The sequence below is a fragment of the Oryx dammah genome, unplaced genomic scaffold, assembly GCF_014754425.2.
Source record: "Oryx dammah isolate SB20612 unplaced genomic scaffold, SCBI_Odam_1.1 HiC_scaffold_5, whole genome shotgun sequence".
Lineage (NCBI taxonomy): Eukaryota > Metazoa > Chordata > Mammalia > Artiodactyla > Bovidae > Oryx > Oryx dammah.
In genome coordinates, this window is record NW_024070189.1 from 41,870,045 (window position 1) to 41,888,639 (window position 18,595).

Genomic DNA, 18,595 nt, shown 5'->3' on the forward strand with positions numbered 1-18,595 from the left:
CAGTCCATGGGGTCTCGAAGAGTCAGATGTGACTGAGTAACTTCACTTTCACTTTTCACTTTCCTGCATTGGAGAAGGAAATGGCAACCCACTCCAGTGTTCTTGCCTGGAGAGTCCCAGGGACGGGGGAGCCTGGTGGGCTGCTGTCTATGGGGTCGCACAGAGTCAGACACGACTGAAGCAACTTAGCAGCAGCAGCAGCTGGAAATCCTCAGTTGTCTATTCATACCTAAAAGTGACGGCCTAAACACTAATTAGGAGAGGTGCATACAGGACTTAAACTCATGCTCTGATGGATGGCTTTATTGAGGGGAGATTGGGTGATATTGTTGGGACAATGAAAATCTCAGTATCTTTGAGTGTTTTATTTGGACCATTCAGTTTATTCAGATTTTATATCCCCCAGGTACCTGGGAATGAGGTGAGAAAGGATCCCACAGTTTAGTGAGCATTCATCGGAAAGACTTTCTCTGAGTCTCTCTGTGTTCGTCCCTTCCTCCCTGTTCTGTCTTCTCTGAGTCCAGTGCCTCCCCCAATATTTGTGTATTCACTAGTCCTTCAGTGTGAGAAATGTGAAGGTTTAAGGCTCATTTGGTTGGTTACAGGTAAATGAGATATATATATTTTTTAATTCCAGAACATTTGTGCATCCTGAAATTCCCTCTCTGAGGCTAGACAGGAGCTAGACACTGATATGCTTGGTCTTATGGTGTATTGCCCTAAGGGTCACAGATCAAAGGAGTGTGCAGTGATTAAGATCAGGGGCTTTGGAGTCAGAAAGTCTTGGCTTGAGTTCTGTTTCTACCATATTTTTGCTGTGAATGTCATTTCTTTAGTTCCCTTTAGCCTCAGTTTCCTCATCTGTTAAATAGGAAAAATAATATCTATTTCTCAGGGTTGTAAGGATTAAATATAATACATCTACATCATTAGCAATAGCAGTGCCTATCATTTAATTAAGCATCCAATAAATAATGATGATGAAATACATCTATTTTAGAAAACACATCTGATAGGTGAGCATTGATTTGATTCCTCAGCTAACTGATTCTGCGGTCCTGGGTATATTGTTGAATCCATAGAGTCCAGAAGCGCCATAAATATCACGAAATTCAAGCGCTGAAATCTGGTTCGTGAATTGTCTTGTGTGCTCTTCCCCAGCAAGTGGTTTCACTACAAGCGGTGGAACTGGGCCCAGATGTGGACTTCTTGGTTATCTGAGCCTGTCTGGTATCTATCACCACATGCTTCCTCTATTGAATCTCTTCTTTCCTTGCACAATAAACTTTAATGGTATTTTGGCTCATGTGATGGTTGATGGCAGCCCTGCTTTTATTTATTTTCTTAATTTAATATTTTTTCTTTAAACTTTTAAATTAATTTTTGGCTGCACTGGGTCTTCACTGCTGCACATGGGCTTTCTTTAGTTGAGGTGGGTAGGGGCCACTCTCTATTGTAGTGTGAAGGTGTCTCATCATGATTTCTTGCATTGCAGAGATCAGGCTCTAGGGTGAGTGGGCTTTGGTAGTTGTGGCACGTGGGCTTAGGCGCTCCGTGGCATATGGAATCTTCTTGGACCAGGGATCAAGCCTGTGTCTCCAGTACTGGCAGACAGAAGCTCAACAACTGGGCCACTAGGGGAGTTCAACCCTGCTTTTACTTCTCCATTATTAGGGCAAGGAGGCTAAGGTTCTGGGAGAGGGAGAAACCAGAATGGCAGCAGAGCCAAGTTCCCAAGTTACCCTAGTTTATGAGTCCATATGTACATAAAATAGGTGCTCATGTACATGTAGGAAACCCCCTATATAAGTGGACAACAGAGTACACGCATGTCCACACCATCGCCCCACGTGTCTGCACACACACTAATGGCCAGGAGAAATGTACTCAGCACATTTCATCATACATCCCAGATTGAGAGAGGCCATTCAGGAGAAAGAAAGGGAAGATTATGAGGCAAAAAGAGAAATGAAACCTAAAGGTCCCACCCTGTCAGCATTAACTGGAGTATAAGAAATGGAATTCGGACAGACAGACAGACTCCTGACATCTGCAACAGCCAAAATGTCCAAAGGGCCTCTGATTCTCTGGCTGGTGATTGAACTTGGGCGGCTTTGTCTGAGTAAGTGTTTTCAGTCCTTCCATCCAGGAGTCCCTGGGATGGATTCCCATGCTGATCTATAAAACAGAAACCCATTGCATTCCTGCATCCACTCAGCTTCTCTTCTTGGCAGGTCTCTCTCCCTTCTGTGACACAGGGTTTATCCTGAGATTGCTTTGGATGTTTTAGGGTGGGGGTATTTATGTTAATACCAGAAATGGCAATTTAAGAAGAAATATAGATAAGGGATGGGATAACATGGGGAAAAGAAACATCTTTTACAAGTGTTATTAGCACAGTAAACTCCAGAGGAATTTGTTCTGCTAAGAGCTATTATTATAAATCTTATTTTATCTTTATTTTTAGGATTTTTTATTTGCTTCTTGACTTATTTTATTTTGCGGGGGGTCAGGTGTCCAGATAAGATTTACATTTTCCACACATCGTCTTCAGCTTTTGGACAATGCAAATGTGCACACTCAGTGTGGATTGGTACAGACACTCACATCCTGAGTTATAGGATGGGATGCTGTGGGCTGAGTTGAGGTCACATCTTGGTTATTATCCTTTGACACTGAAGACTATGGCCCTTTCATGTAAGAAATGAGGGACCTGGATAAGACCAGTTTTCACAATCTATGACTCTAGGACTAGACAACATCTAATGTCCCTTGCAGTTTAAACAGTTCCTAGTTTCTGCACATGAATCTTTCAGATGTGCTACATGAGAAAACACCTGTATTTCAAGAAAACAAGCTTTTGCCTTACTGTTCTTTGCTTATTATTTTCCTCTATAACTTCATGCATTCTCAGGTCTCCACCTAAATCAGGCTTTTTCTGACCACCGGTAGCCTCCTAACTGGTTTCAGTGAGTCTGCTATGAGTTCCTGTCCTCTCTGAAGTCTCCCCATTAGAGAACTAATTACCCTGACCCTACAGTAGTTGTTCATTTAACCACCTCTCTCTCCAGATACATTGTGGGAGTTAATGGAATGAAAGCAGTTCCTGTCACTTTATCATTGTTTTTGCCTGGTCTTATCTTGTCCTGTGGACTTGTCCAGTGTGGAGGGTTTGGTTGATGGTTGCTATGGTCACCTGTCCAGCTACTGGCTGGACCTGAGTGAATGAGCATCTCCAACCCTGCTTGAAGAAGACAGTGCCTGGTGGATGATTTCTTTTGTTTTTTCTCTTTGTGCCTTTTCTAAAATGACCCTTTAGAAGACACTGACTACTTGGACTCATTAATGATCAGAGCTGAATCGCTCTTCAGAGATGCCAGATCAAACCCTTCACTCTGTCAATGATACGATTAAGATCCAGATTGGGGAAACACCTTGGATAAGGCCACAGCTAGAGAAGGAACCCAGCTGGTGCCAGAACCTAGGTTGTACCCACCATTCTGGGTAATTGCTGAAAAGAGAAATTGATTTAATTTCTTTGCTCCAGGATAATTTTGCAGCTGGAAAGAACAGTCTCTTTCCTATTTCTACATTCTGATATGCTTGGTGATTTGTCTTAATACCTTATCTGTTTCATGTGGCCTTTAACGCTCCACCTCATGTGGACCTGAGAACTATTTTTGAGGCGAGCATGATCTCTCCCCTTTGCTGCTTGAAGATAATGAGGTCAGAATTATTGTGGTTTTCCTCCAGAGAACACAAAAGCAGTAACGGGCAGAATGAGGTTTTCATTGTAAGCATAATGGGTGTTTTTCTGCCATGCCTGCTTCCTTTTTTTTAATATTAATTTTTAACAAATAAGTAATACAGAAATACCCTTGGTGAAACAATTAAATTGCTATAAAGCTAATATCCCTTTTGACACTACTACCCTCAACCCCAGTCCCTGATCAAGGCGATGCTGACTCAGTGAGTTGGATGTGTGTCCCATCAGCCACTTGTCTATACATTTACTTTCATATGTCTATGCCTGCAAATCCTGCAAACGGTTTTGTTAATGGTTTTGTATTTTAAATGTCATTTTGAAATTTCCACTTTTTTGTGCATTAAGCAGCCTTGGAGTTTTCACACCATTAGTTATAAATCTGTCTCATTCTGTAAATCTTGTATGTATGGCTCAACAGAAGGACTGCGCCATAGGTTAGCCACTACCCACATACACATGTTCGTTCCTTTGCATACATATGACCTGGCAGTAAACATTTTCAAATTGGCTTCCTTGTGCGTGTGTGCTTTTCTGCAGCAGAAAACACACCATGAAATTTTAAGGCTTAGTTCCATTTGAGTGTTAACCAAAACTGCAAAATTGCCCCAGAGTGTGGCTACACCAATTCATATCCCATTTCACTCCAGGTTACTCCAGTCATTTGCTTGATCCCTGACTGGGCAACGCTTGATATTATCAGCGTTCTAAATTTTTGCCAGTCTGATAGGGGAAATTTACTGGCCACTCATATTTCCTTATCTATCTATGAATTGCCTGTTTTGTCCTTTTCCAGTTTGTTTCTGTCTGGAAAAGGCTTTCCTTAGTGAATATGGGGTGCCTCCTTCTGTACTGTGATAATTGGGAAAATAAACTGTTGAATCTCCAGTGGAAATAATTCTGTCACATATTTTTAAAATTAATTTACCAACTAGTTCTGAGAAAAAGCTCATATTTTAGAAATTATTGGGTTTTGGTGCACATGTTCTGCACTGCTATGACAGTTGAGGATGATGACAATTATTCCCCACCCCGCCCCCCACCTCCCACGCCCTGGCTTCACGGGGTGGGGCAAAATGGGCTTCTACAGCATTTACAACGTGTGGAACATCTCCACTGTGGCAAGGTAAAGAGTCGACAGGTTCAGAGAAGGTCCCAGGCAGGTCTGAATTTACAACAGCCTTTCATCCTGAGAGCAAACTTTGGAAAGCCCAGCATGCACATCCTTTGGCTTTCTACCTGGGCCATTGTTAGGACTCATGCTCATCTTCTCTCAGATAAGGATAGCTGGAAGTAGCTGACTGCTGTGCCAGGGAGGAACACAGTATTGCTGGCCATGTCTTACACAATTTAGCAGTCGGGGTTAGCAGAGTTAGTGAATGGAGAGTCTTAACGGAGGGCACCTTGAAGAAAACAATGAGCAGAGATCAAGGTACCCAAGAAGGAGCAGGATGTCATCCTGATGATCTGGAGCTATGGTCTCCCTGGCTGTCCCTTCAATAGCTTGATTTGATTGAGAACCATCACTGATGCTCAATTAAACCAGAGGGCTTAATATTTGCAGCAGTGGAAAAGTTTCATAGATTCTCACAGATGGAAGTTATCTTAGAAAAGGCACAGAGTGAGTGTTCAGTGACCTTGGTTGTCACTTGACCTTGACCTTGGTTGTACATTATCATAGGCCTCAGGGTTAAGATTCTGACTCAGGGTTGGGCAAGATAACAGGTATTTTTAACAAGCTCCACAGGCCATGCTGATGATCAGTTGAAATTGGGAAACACAGATATTGCATTTTTTAAATGGTGATATATTCCATTGCATATAGCTAACATGATCAACCTAATCTTCCAGCATCTTTAAGTCACAGCTGCCATTCTAAAGAATTCCTATGATTCCTCTCCAGTTCTAACTTTTAAAAAATCCAGAAACTTCCACCTAATTTCATATTCTCTAACGACAAACAAATGGTCTAGAGCAATTAATTTCTGAGCAAACTCCAGGAGATAGTGAAGGACAAGGAAGCCTGGCGTGCTGCAGTCCATGGGGTCACAAAGAATTGAACACAACTTAGTGGCCAAACAACAACAGTCTGTCTCCCTGCCATAGTACACTCTGGGGTAGAAGACAGAGGGAGACCCATTTGAGGCATTCATGTCAGTAGTACACGATCGCTGCCTATTGACATACACTGAGTCGAAAGTTACTTACACCTGTTTATGTGAGCGTGCAGTTAGATTAAAGGGTCAGAATTTTCCACTGGAGAATTTGTTTTATTGAATAGTACTCAAGGTCAGCAAATCTGAAAATTAGCAAATTAATCAGCAAATCTGCAGCAGAGATGGGTTCAGACTCAGGTAGTCAGCTGTTCCCACTTGAGGGATAGCAGAGTGTGAAGTTAGGAGCTTAGTGGCAGCAAAGGACAGGCCAGAATTTGGGCTAAAGAAACATGTACAATACACCCCTCTTCATCTTCCTGGAAGCATCTGCATGCATGATGTCTGTGGAGCATATTTGAGAGATTTCAATACCTCACAACTTAATTTTCTCATCTTTCCTCACAGCTCCGGTGGCATCACAGATTGTCGTGAGAGCATTTTTGGGTCAGCCAGTGACTTTGCCCTGTACATACCCATCCTGGTCTCCACATAGTAATAGCATGTGCTGGGGCAAAGGCCAGTGTCCCAACTCCAGATGCAATGATGAGCTTCTCTACACCGATGGGACAAGGGTGGTCACGAGCAAGTCGCCAAAATACCAACTTCGGGGGATTATCCAGAGAGGGGATGTCTCCTTGACCATCATCAACACCAACGAAAATGATCAGAGTGTATACTGCTGCCGCATAGAGGTGCCTGGCTGGTTCAATGATGTGAAAATGAACATCCGCCTGGATCTGAGGAGAGGTGAGCACAAAGAGGCTGTGTCTGTGGGTGGAGAAGTTCGTGTTGGGTCATGGAGTCAGAGGGTGGTGGCAGAGGGACTGCAGCTGCTTAAGCAATGAGTGGACAGATTAAACCTGAGACGTGTTTGTGTCTAGAGGAGCCACAGTCTGGAACAATTGCCTGTGGGAGCTGAGGAACCCACAGAAATGAATGAAAGGGTGGAGGGTGAGGAGTAGGGGGTGGAGAAAGGAACCAGTGAAATTCAATGTCAATATGAAGAGGGCGGCTGCTTCTTGCCTAGGGAACTGAAGAAATCTGGGCCCAGGGCTTTCAGATCTGCCAGTTTTTATGTGAACTGTATTGATTTTTGCATCTTGGCAAAGATTACAAAATTTCTACAAACACTGGGTGAACAAAATAAAATGTTTTGTTCATGTATTAGCTTCATCCATAAACTAACAGTAGTCTACTTCCAGTGAGGGGAAAGGGCAGGAGATTTGGAGACAATCATAAATAACAGTTTTCAGGCGGTCTTTCCTTCTGCTACTATCAGCTGCTTTTGATGAAATTTGCAATATGGCAGAACTCCTAATGATCTGAGCTGCATGCATGCATGCAGGGTCTATGGTTGAATTATGTAAATAATAATCACCATTCCTGCTAGTCTGGAATGGAGCCACTCAAAGTCAGCTCTGTGCTCAGCCTGCACCAAGGACCAAGGATTCTTGGGCTCTGTTCTTAATTGGACTGGCATCTCAGAAGGCAAGGTCTCACTGCTGCTGCTGCTGCTAAGAACACTGGAGTGGGTTGCCATTTCCTTCTCCAATGCATGAAAGTGGAAAGTGAAAGTGAAGTCGCTCAGTCGTGTCCGACTCTTAGCGACCCCATGGACTGTAGCCTACCAGGCTCCTCTCTCCCTGGGATTTTCCAGGCAAGAGTACTGGAGTGGGGTGCCATTGCCTTCTCCAAGGTCTCACTAGCCATATGCATAAGAAGCTTCTCAGGTGACTCTCATGGGCTCTAAAATTTGAGAACTGATGTGGATGCTTCTATTTAGAGAACTTTGTTAAGCATTAGTGTATTTTTCTCCCAAAGCAACTTTGTGAGATAGAGGTATTATTTGGATTTGTTGAAGATAAATGATGCCAATCCAAGTCTTTGCTTTTCAAACCTGATATAACCAGCTATTAATATCATTTTATAAAATACTGGTTGACCTCAGTACTCTATGACATCATTTCTCAGCTCACTTGAAACTAATGATGTCTTTCTGATCCATTAGAGTTAATGGAAATTTGGCCTATTTAAGAAAGGGTGGTATGTGTAGGATATCTGTTGCTAATGAACCCAAATTCAGATGTTTAGGGGGTGAGCAGTTTTGGCATGAATCAGTCTTTACACTCTTTAAAATTGTTTGCTTTAGATCTTGATTTTTATTGTGGAAAGAACACCTAGAATAAGGTCTGTTCCCTTCACAGATTTTCAAGTGTACAATAAACAATTGTTAACTTGGGTACAATGTGTGCAGCAAATTTCTAGAGCTTATCCATCTTGCTTGACTGAAACGTTATGCTTGGGTTTCCTTTTGATACAATCATTTATGCCACATTTTTGCAACATCTACTAGGTAGATCTACCGTAGATCTACTAGGAACATCTACTAATACCATGATAGGTATTAGATTTGTAGAAGAGAACAACATAAATTCCAGCTTTTCACTTGTGGAGATTACAGTGTACTAGGAGAAGCAGATATTATATAACAATCAACAAATAAATGTGTCTTTAGGAAATGCTACAAAATCTGTGGTCAAGTATGAGTGTGCAAAAAACATTGTTATTGTAGACTGCGGATGACCTCTTTGCAGAAGTGACCTTTTAGCTGAGACATGAGGTTTAAAGAGGAGTCAGTCTAAAGAAGAGAGGGACTAGGAAACAGTCAGTACAAAGTTCCTCCAGAGGGAAGGTCAGTAATATAGTTTAAGAACTGAAGAAAGGCCCATGGGCAAGGGAACGTAAGAAGAATAGAGTGGAGGCATGGGGTTGAAAAGAAAGATCCAGATCAAGTGGGACCCTGTGGGTGGGCTTAGGGATTGGATCTTCACCAGAAGGGCAAGGAGAACCCAGTGGAAACAAAGTTTTAAGTTGGGGACTGACATAATTTGGTTTGTCACTGTCAAAGTTTACTCTAGCTAGGGTGTAAAAAAGAGGTTGGAAAGGCCAGGCGTAGAGTTTAGAATCCCAGTTTTCACAGGCATTTTGATGGTCTAGGCTCATGGACCAGGTGAGGCTGTAGAAACACAGACAAGGGGATGGATGCCAGCAATACCTGTGGCGTTTCCCTCTTTCTCTGTCTCCACTTGGCACCAGCAATATCGTGTATTGGTTACAGCCCCCACAACTACACGCTTGACAACCACCCGCCGCCCAACCACCACCACCACCACCACCGCCATGACAACAGCCACAACCGAGCTTCCAACAACAGTCGTGAGCCCCTCTGACCTCACGTCCACACCGCCGCTTCAGATGGGAACTACAGCTGCGCTCACAGCCACAGCCTCCGTGTGCCCTCTGACAACACTGAGCTTGCTTCCTGAGGAAGACACAACACTGCTGACCCTTGAGCCTTCCACCAAGGGGCCCATCCTCACGGCAGGTACCTGGCTCACCTGGCCATTCTTTCCCTTCTGTTGCTCAGGTGTACCTTGGGTCCCTTGGCAGAGGGTTCTCCTACTGAATGGGGCAGCTCAGCAACGTGCTCTAGAGTCTGTGAGTGTGCGTCTGTGTGTGTGTGAGTTTGTCAGGGCTGGGCACCACAGACTGGGCAGTTTAAACAACAAAAGTTTACTTCTCACAATTCTGGAGGCTAGAAGTCTGAGACTAAGGGGTCAGCAGGGTTGGTTTCTTCTGAGCCTTTCTCCTTGATGGCTGTCTTCTCGCTTTTTACTCACATCCTCTTTCTCCTTTGTGTATCTGTGTCCTGATCTTCTCTTTATGTGAGAACATCGGTCATATTTGAGTAGGGCTATCCATATAGTATCACTTTTACTTGTTTAAAGGCTCTATCTCCAAATACAGTCATGTTCTGAGTTACTGGAGATTAGGGCTTTAAATATGAATTTTCAAGCAGGGGTGGGAGTTGGGTGGAGGTCAGAATTCACCCATAACTCTGGGTGTGCACGTGTGTGGGGGAGGGATGTAGTTTCATTAAATTGTTCTTTTTCATTGTTTTATGGTTTCCTTTTTTGTTCCTATTTTTTTTCCTTTGTGTTTTTGAAAAATCATCATTTTTAGTTCTCAACTTGACCTCCTAGGAGTACAGATACTTAGTAAAAAAAAAACAGGAAATGTCACCCTGGGTCAGACACCAGTTCCATCCTGCCAGGGCTCAACTGTCTACTTAGGCATTAGAGGAAAGACCTCTAGATGCCTTAAAATATCCCTTGATGGTGAACTTCCTTCCTTTCTTCCTTCCTTCCTTCCTCTCTTCCGTCCTGTCCTCCCCTGTTTCTCCCTTTCTCTTCCTCCCTCCCACTCTCCCTCCTGAATCCTTCTTGATCCTATACGTTGGAACTCTCACTGAGTTACTAGCTCCATTAATTATGGGCCCTTGTCAAAGCTCTTGCCATGTTTCAAACTCTAATTCTGAGGTAAAGATATTGGAAAACAATCATGAGATATCTCGAAGGCTTAGGCATTTCAACTGCTTCAATAAGGCCTGGATTAATTTAAACAACTTTACAGTAATGAATTGGCTAATTCCATTACACTGTGAGTACTGACCTAAGGTCCATGAACCCTAAGCAAATGTGTATGTTTTATTCCTTTATTCCTTAAAATAATCATCTTCAAATACAACATTTACAGTTTCCTTAGATTCTAAAAATTACTTACAATCCTTGAAAAAAAAACTCGAAATATATATGTGTTAGTCGCCCAGTCACGTTTGACTCTTTGCAACCCCATGGACTGTAGTCCACCAGGCTTCTCTGTCTATGGAATTGTCCAGGCAAGAATACTGGAGTGGGTAGCCGATATGCCCCTTCTCTAGGGGATATTTCTGACCCAGGTCTTCTGCATTGTAGGCAGATTCTTTGCCATCTGAGCCAACAGGAAAGCCTCCAAAAATACATAGGGATCGGGGGCCATTTTTATAGTTGTCTTTGTACTTGCCTAAAATAAACATAGAAAACTACAAAGACAACTGTAAAAATTGCTTGGCACAAGCACAAACTTTCAGCTGCCTTTTATCAAACTTTTTTTTCTCTTCCAGAACCAAAGCCTGCCCTGCTCCCCAGGACCTCTCAGAGAAGCATCGAGGCGACTTCTCACCGCAGCACTGCCTTATTCACATCCAAGGGTACGTGGGTGTGGTTCTCGCTTCTTCTTCCCTTGACCCTTAGGTTGAGGGGAAACACTGAACAGAGTGTCACGGAGTCCAGTGACTAGAGACGACTGTTGGGTCCTGTGTGGTGAAGCCCTCCTGGGACACACTGGTGTCAAGACTGCATTTGTGGCTTGTTCCTCCCTATGGATTTTAGAGAGTAAGGGATCCCATTGACCTTGGTTCATTGGTTCAGTTCTCCATGGTAGAGCATCTCTAGAATACTTGCCTGTCCACTCTAGGCCGGGTGGAGCTCCGCTATCTCATGCTATTTCCAAACACACTGATCTTCCTTGAAGCCCCAGAGGGTTTACTCACTTGACCCCTGGCTCTGTATAGTGAAAGAAGTGTTCTTTTGTTCATTTGTCCTTTCTTCCTCCTGCCTGACTTCTTTAGGTATTTATTAATAGTAGGGCCCAGGGACAGAAAAAGGGCTCCTTGGGTGTCTCAGTGGTAAAGAACCCACCTGCCAAGCAGGAGATGTGGGTTTGATTCCTGGGTCAAGAAGATTCCCCTGGAGAAGGAAATGGCAACCCACTTCAATATTCTTGTCTGGAAATCCCACAGACAGAGAGGCCTGGTGGGCTATAGTCCATGAGGTCGCCAAGAGTCAGACGCAGTTTAAGAGACTAATAGTCACAGCAACAGCAGCAAGGGCAGAGAATACCCTAAAATTAATTCACAGCCTTGGAGGTGCTAGAAGGGACTGCTTGGGCTTGATTATCAGCTGCACTACTTTTTCCTGGGGGTCTCTGGCCTTTGTTGTATAACCTCATGCATATAAAAATGTAGATGAGTGTCTGGCTAGCTAGTAAGCATGCAAAAGGTGGCTGTTATATTAGTAGATAACAGGAGGATTCTTTACCACTGAGCCACTTTTTCTTAGCCCTAAGGTGAATCGTTATGCTCATGAACAGCATGAAGTCTAAGCAGTAAAATCATTTCAAATTTCAAGCACCCAAATATGCATGAGGACTTCTCTGTGAACCCAGAAAAACTGGGGAAAAAAGCACACCCTCCTCTGGTAATCGTCACATTTTCCTTTCTTTGAGATTTTTACAGTAGCTATTTCTTGGTCCCAGGGTTGGATGGTGGGGGAGTGAGGATGAGGGACTTTTAGGAGCATTTGTTCTCTTACTGTATCTCTCTGTTTAATAAACCACCTCAAGCTTCACAGTCCAGAGCGAGATGGCCTTTCCAGCAAATTAAAGGATTCTCAGAGGGAAAAGTGGTTGGAGATGAGATTTTATATCTTTATCTTGGTACTCCATTTGGATACATAGAAATATGTAGCATGACAGTTGGTAAAGGCCTTTCAAATCTGTCATTCATTAAACATGGCTTACCAGGTTACTTTTCTGCCTAAACATATCAAAATGATGAAGTCTTGACCTCTGTCCTTAAAGGACTGGGAGAGACAAGCTTATGTGGAGTGAACCACCATCCAGTGGGCTTTGTTTTGGGGTAGAAGTATGAAGAAGTGCCCTGGGGACCCAAAGAAGGGAGAGAAGGATTCTAACTGGGAAAGGAGGGCCAGGATGATTTCTCTCAAAGATCCTTGAATTGGTTCTTCATGGATGAGAACATTTCATTGAGCAGAGTGAACAGGCAGAGAGAACAGCCTGAGCAGAGATAGGGGGACTTGTTGAGACTTCCCTGGTGGCTCAGATGGTAAAGCGTCTGCCTGCAATGCGGGAGACCCGGGTTTGATTCGGGTCAGGAAAATCCCCTGGAGAAGGAAATGGCAACCCACTCCAGCACTCTTGCCTGGAAAATCCCATGGACGGAGGAGCCTGATAGGCTACAGTCCATGGGGTCGCAAAGAGTTGGACACGACTGAGCAAATTCACTTCACTTCATAGGAGCATGGAATCTCTGATTATTTAAGAGTCTAGTTTAACCTGATGGAGACTGGAAGCTAGGAGTAGCCTAGGTTCTTAAAGGACTGATTAATGGGCTGAAGAATTCGGATTTTATTCCAGGGTCCCAAGGAACCATTCATGTGTTTGGAGTAGAGAATGGCATTTTCAGCTCTGTTTTGGGAAAACTTGCTCTGTAAAAAGTTTTAGATGTACAGGAGGGGAGTAAATCTGGAGGCAGAGAGTCTCCCCAAGAGGCTCCTGCTGTTATTCAGACAGGAAGGAGTGTCTCGACTAGAATGATGGCAGCAGTAACAGTAGAGAAGGGACAGTCAGAGCCATTAGGACTTGGAATTGAGAGGACTTGGTGGCTGGAGTAAGAAGGAAGGATGACTGAGTCTCTGTACTTGGGAGATTAGCTGATGTGATGGGTTCACTGGTAAAGGAACCCCAGGAGGAAGAGTGAAAATTATTTTGGTGATCTTGAGTTTGAAGTGTCCCTGGGAGATGTCTAACAGGAAGTTGGAAATGTGGGGCTGGGCAACCTATAGATGCCTTGGTGGGGATTGGTGTCTGATGGCTGGCACCTCCCTCTGGTCAAATATCATTACTGTCATGATACAGTGTAAGTGCTGAATAGGGACTTGCCACTATACCAAAGCTTTCATACATATCATCTCATAGGGGAGAGTTCAGGATTGTCGATATAATTTTGGAAGTCACCGATGACAAATGACAGTTACTGAGTGCTTTCAGGAAAAGGCTGGGCTTGATGCCGTCAGTGCATTATCTCATAGTCAGGCATTGTCCAGATATGTGAGGAAGATTGTACTGTTACATTCTTTATAAAGGAGAAGAAATTGAGGTGTGGAGAGCTTAAGACACTTGCCAGAGTTTGAACTCCAGGTCTCCTGGCTGTTGAAACTAAGCTCTTAAACATTGTCTCATTAGCAGAGGGGATAACTGAAGATCCTTTGGCACTGTCTGAATGCCCTACAGGAATGGAAGGATGAAGGCAGACGCCCCACCTCCTTACAGGAACAAGTGCCTTGAGAGAGGATGTAGTGAAGGCAGAAAAGCCAGCTGAGGACGCAGAGAGAGCCAGCAAAGGTAGAAAGGGGTCCAGGAGACAAAGGCTATGGAGTGTGTAGGTAAATGTGAGGGGACTCTAAATGCTGGCTGGTAGCATGAGGTGTTTAGACAGTGACCTTGAACTGTGGCTGCAAGACCATTACAGAAACAGGATAAGCTGTGGGTGGACACCCTAAAGTCCAACGCTGAGCAACTGTCGGAGAAGAAATGTCAGATGTTCTTTCAAGCAGTTGGAGGGTAAATATTTAGAGAGGAGGCAGGGTGAGGGAGAAGGCTTGTCCTGGTATAGGAAAAAGGAGGCAATCAAAAATGGGAGAGGCTAGGTTTGCGTCTTGATGTGGAGACAGGAGACAAGGGAGTAAGGTTGGTATAAATGAAAGGGGAAGCACAATCAGATCTCTCGTCGATCTCCCAGGGAGGTAGGAGAAGGCTGGGGAATCTTGAACTTTGGGCTCATCCAGCCCATCTATACCAGGCCAGGCCATGGGCTGAAACCACAGGGAACTTATTCAAAATATAGATGGCCCTACTCTGTCCAAGACTTGCAGAGCAAAGTAAGTCAGAAAGAGAAAAACAAATATTGTATACTAACACATACACATGAAATCTAGAAAAATAGTACTGATGAACCTATTTGCAGGGAAGGAATAGAGACACAGACATAGAGATTGGACTTGCAGACACAATGGGGTCCGAGAGGGAGGGATGAATTGAACAAGTAGCATTGACATATATATACTACCATGTGTGAAATACGTAACTAGTGGGAAGCTGCTGCATAGCACAGGGAGCCCAGCCTGGCGCTCTGTGACGACCTAGAAGAGGGGGCTGGGAAGAGGGGGAGGCTCAGAAGGGAGGAGATACATATATATATAATGTGACTGGCTCACACTGTTGTAAGGCAGAAACCAACACAACGCTATAAAGCAATTATGCTCCCGTTAAAGACAAAGCAAGCCAGAACAACAAAAGATTTGCAGAGTGAGGACCTCTAAGGGTCCTGGGGTAGGTCCAAGGACCTGAAGCCCAGCCCTGGCCCAGAGAGCATATAGGAACTGCTGGTTGGTAGACTCTTTATCCTGCATGGAAGGAAACAGGCACAGACACAAAAAGGATCAAATAGAAGATGAAGTAGGCTATACGTAGGGACCCTCTTCTGGCTCCTGAATCAGAGCTGTCCCGCCTTCGCTGCTCTATTTCCTTGAAGCCAAAATTGAGCCCTGTCAGAAGTTGACACTGTCCGGGCCCTCAGTTTATCAAGGGCATAAAGTACTTGTGGGAGGAATTGGCAGCACGTTCAGCAGAAGGAAGAAACGAAGACAGGGGATGAAGCAAAGCTCATTTTCACTCACAAATGCCAGTGTCAAGAGGGAAGAAATTGGATGCAGCTGATTTCAAAGGCAACATCTTTTGCAAGGCATTAGCCGATTTGTTTTCTCTCTCAGGCCCAATGCTGTTCATGCGCTGGAATCAGTTGGGAGGCTGGCAGTCTGGGGATAAAAGAAAAAGGACAAAAAGTGGATTCTCAGGATGCTTTTCTCAATAGTGTTACATTCTACCAACCATACAAATGGTTTTTTCTTTCATTAATAAACTTGGAATTGAATCGCACAATTCTAGCATGTAACAGTTCGCCTTCAGAAAGGTCAACCAAATAAGACGAAAGAAAGTTGCCAAGCTTTAGGAGAGGCATGTCTGTGGTAAGGCAATCAGAGAGTGAAAATGAAATTACATGCGAGCCACTGGATCTAAAACTTGAAGCTGGCTTTAAGAGGGTCCTCACCCATGGTTAGCCAGGTGAGCTGGGTGATCACTGCAGACCGCAGTGTCCCTCGGACACCAAGTCAGGCACTGGAGACATCCCTGGTTTCACTGGAGGGTGGGATCAGTGGATAAACCACAGCGAGCTCTGTGAAGAGGTGAGGAATCCTTTCTCCCACTGTGAACAAGTCAGTGAACAAAGTTACCAATGCCCCTTGGCGAGAACCCCCCGACACTTGTGGAATCTTAACTCCAGTGATACCCAGAAGCAGAAGAGGAGAATGAAAGTGGAATTTGTAATCAGACCCCATTGTTCTACCTTTAGTAGCATTGGGCACTAGCTTTGCACCTTTGGGCAAAATACGAGACCTCTCTGGGCTTCAGTTTCCTTCTCTTTCAATAATTCTGCCCAAGTTTACTTACCTCACAGATTCATTTTGAAGTCCAAATATGAAAATAAATGTGAAAGTGCTTTGTGCGTTTTCAACTACTTCCCTTACTGTATCAGCAGCAGCAGCAATATCAATAATAATAATTTTTGGAATCTCTTTCCAGAAACTGCACCCATCTAGACAGCAGAGGGCTAGGGTTCCATTCCAACCGGACCACTTCCCACTGTGCCATGAAACAGCATGGTCAGTCACCCTCCAGCACTGATCTTTTCAGAGCAAGTGTGTGTGAGCTCTTGCTATATATTCCAAAGGCCACAGAACCCAGAGCACAAGAGCTTGGGCTCTGCAGGTGGAAAATCCTGGCTCTGAAGTTTGCTTTCTGCCTTCCTAGATCTGTCAGGAGAGCCAGTCGCCTGACATCTCGAGGCCACAGGACTCCCGCTGTAAGATGAGGACAGTCATGGTGCCTAGCACAGAACACTCTGAGATCAACCCTGGAAAACATACTGTGCTGGGCGTGAAGTGAGCACTTGGTACCTGGCATCCACTTATTACTATTGTTGCTAATAATCCAGAGGGCTCTCTGTGAAACGTGCACCTTGCCCGCTCCCGCAGTGAAGATTTATTGATCAGCTGGTGGAGGCAGAGCAGGGACAGGCATCGCCCTACAGAGAGGAGGTCAGGGATGAGGTCTTGTCTGTTTCACCGAGACGTGCAGATACCAGCATGTGAGGGCAGTAGCCTGAGGTGGTGACTCTGGGCTCTCCCAAGGATGAGGGTGTTTGTGTTGCTGGGGCATCCCTGGAGGCAGTGGAAGTTTGAGGCACAGTTTGGAACTGGGTGACTCTTAAATAATGATGTTCTAGAATCTCTGGTGTCCTTCTGTTACCTCACCTGTGTGAAATGTGAAGTCATCGTTTCTCCCCTTTATGAGCCACTTTGGGCATTGATACTTAATTTGCTCTCTGTTTCCTTTCAAAATTAAGTAGATCCTACCCAATTTTGCCCTTGGAGGTAAGGAACGCCAGATTCACATAGGTGATGCTCTGTTGATTGACTGAAGTTCATAGTACTCTTGTTGATCATTCAGAGGTCTCCCAAATTTAAAGAGAGCGTGTGCATTCAGTAAATGACTCTCTCTATTTTCAAAACGTGTTTTGAAATTCCAGATCTGTCTTAGTGCTGCCAAGTGAGGTCAGAAAATGTGGGTTCTGGTCACTCACTTTCATTATTACTCATCATTGTGAAACCTTGAGCGAGTGAAACTGTCTCTCTAGATTTAAATTTTTCTCTTGATTAAAACAAGGGAACCAGAGGAGATCATTTTGAATTTCTTTCAAATCTAAAATATTCAGACTTTGGGATCCTTTTGCTGTCCTTTGGATTTTTAAGGCCATACCACAACTAATCCACAAGGGGGCAGCATAAGCCAGCTGCTACCTATGAAAGGTAAGAAACTTCTCTGAAGCCTTGAAGTTGTCACTTTTAAAATTCTGCTGCTGCTGCTGCTGCTAAGTCGCTTCAGTCGTGTCTGACTCTGTGCGACCCCATAGACGGCAGCCCACCAGGCTCCCCCGTCCCTGGGATTCTCCATGCAAGAACACTGGAGTGGGTTGCCATTTCCTTCTCCAATGCATGAAAGTGAAGTTGCTCGGTCGTATCCGACTCTTAGCGACCCCACGGACTGCAGCCTACCAGGCTCCTCTGTCCATGGGATTTTCCAGGCAAGAGTACTGGAGTGGGTTGCCGTTGCCTTCTCTTTTAAAATTCTAGGGGTGTGTTAAGATTGTATCATGGAACTGACTGATTTCAGAGTTAAATTTGTTTTAAAAGTAGAGACAGATGAGTCCCAGTGTCTGTGAATTCAGTAATGAGTCTGCATACGTAATACATGCACTGAGAAGATAGTGCCAGGTAATTTCTGGTGTGAAATTCAATGGTTAGAGTGTTCATGTTTTCAAATACGATTTTAATATGCCCTTATTATTTTCTATCAGAGTGGTTACCTTCATGACTTTTTGAGTCATTCAGAGTTGGGTTCAAATTCCCTGTGTTAACTCAGGTGGAGTGGTTTAAATGTTCAGCCTCGGTTTATACATCTGTGAAATGGGTTTTATAAGCAACAAAATGAAATAAGTTACATGAAGTGCTCATCCCTATGCTAGGCCTGCTAAGGTGCTCAGTAACTGATTCTGAGAGGAAGGTTTTAGGAATTTTGAATCACCTTTCTGCTAAAAGACTAGAAATAGGGGCAATTTTCAGAATGGATTCTTAAAACATTTTCTAGCCTAAAAATTCAGTGCCATTCCAGAACTTCAGAAAGCACATGATATTATTTGAGTAAGAGAGTGGGGTCTAGTCTACCCCTCAGACATAAAGCCACCTTGAAAAGAGCTCTCTCATCATCTTAGGGTCTGAAAGCTTTCAAAATTCTACTCAAAACTCATGGCATTCCCTGC

At 44.0% G+C, this 18,595-nt stretch overlaps 1 protein-coding gene across 2 annotated transcripts in view; it reads left to right on the forward strand.

The window, feature by feature from the left end:
• Positions 1–2,007: 2,007 nt before the first annotated feature.
• Positions 2,008–18,595, forward strand: part of TIMD4 (T cell immunoglobulin and mucin domain containing 4) — a 32,626-nt gene continuing 16,038 nt past the window's right edge. The window contains exons 1-4 of one of the 2 annotated variants that reach the window (XM_040241447.1): positions 2,008–2,122; positions 6,325–6,666; positions 9,038–9,304; positions 10,922–11,008. In XM_040241447.1, the coding sequence (XP_040097381.1) occupies positions 2,017–2,122; positions 6,325–6,666; positions 9,038–9,304; positions 10,922–11,008 (802 nt within the window). In that variant the 5' untranslated portion in view covers positions 2,008–2,016. The remainder of the gene's footprint in view (positions 2,123–6,324; positions 6,667–9,037; positions 9,305–10,921; positions 11,009–18,595) is intronic. The other variant, XM_040241446.1, reaches the window with a different exon arrangement.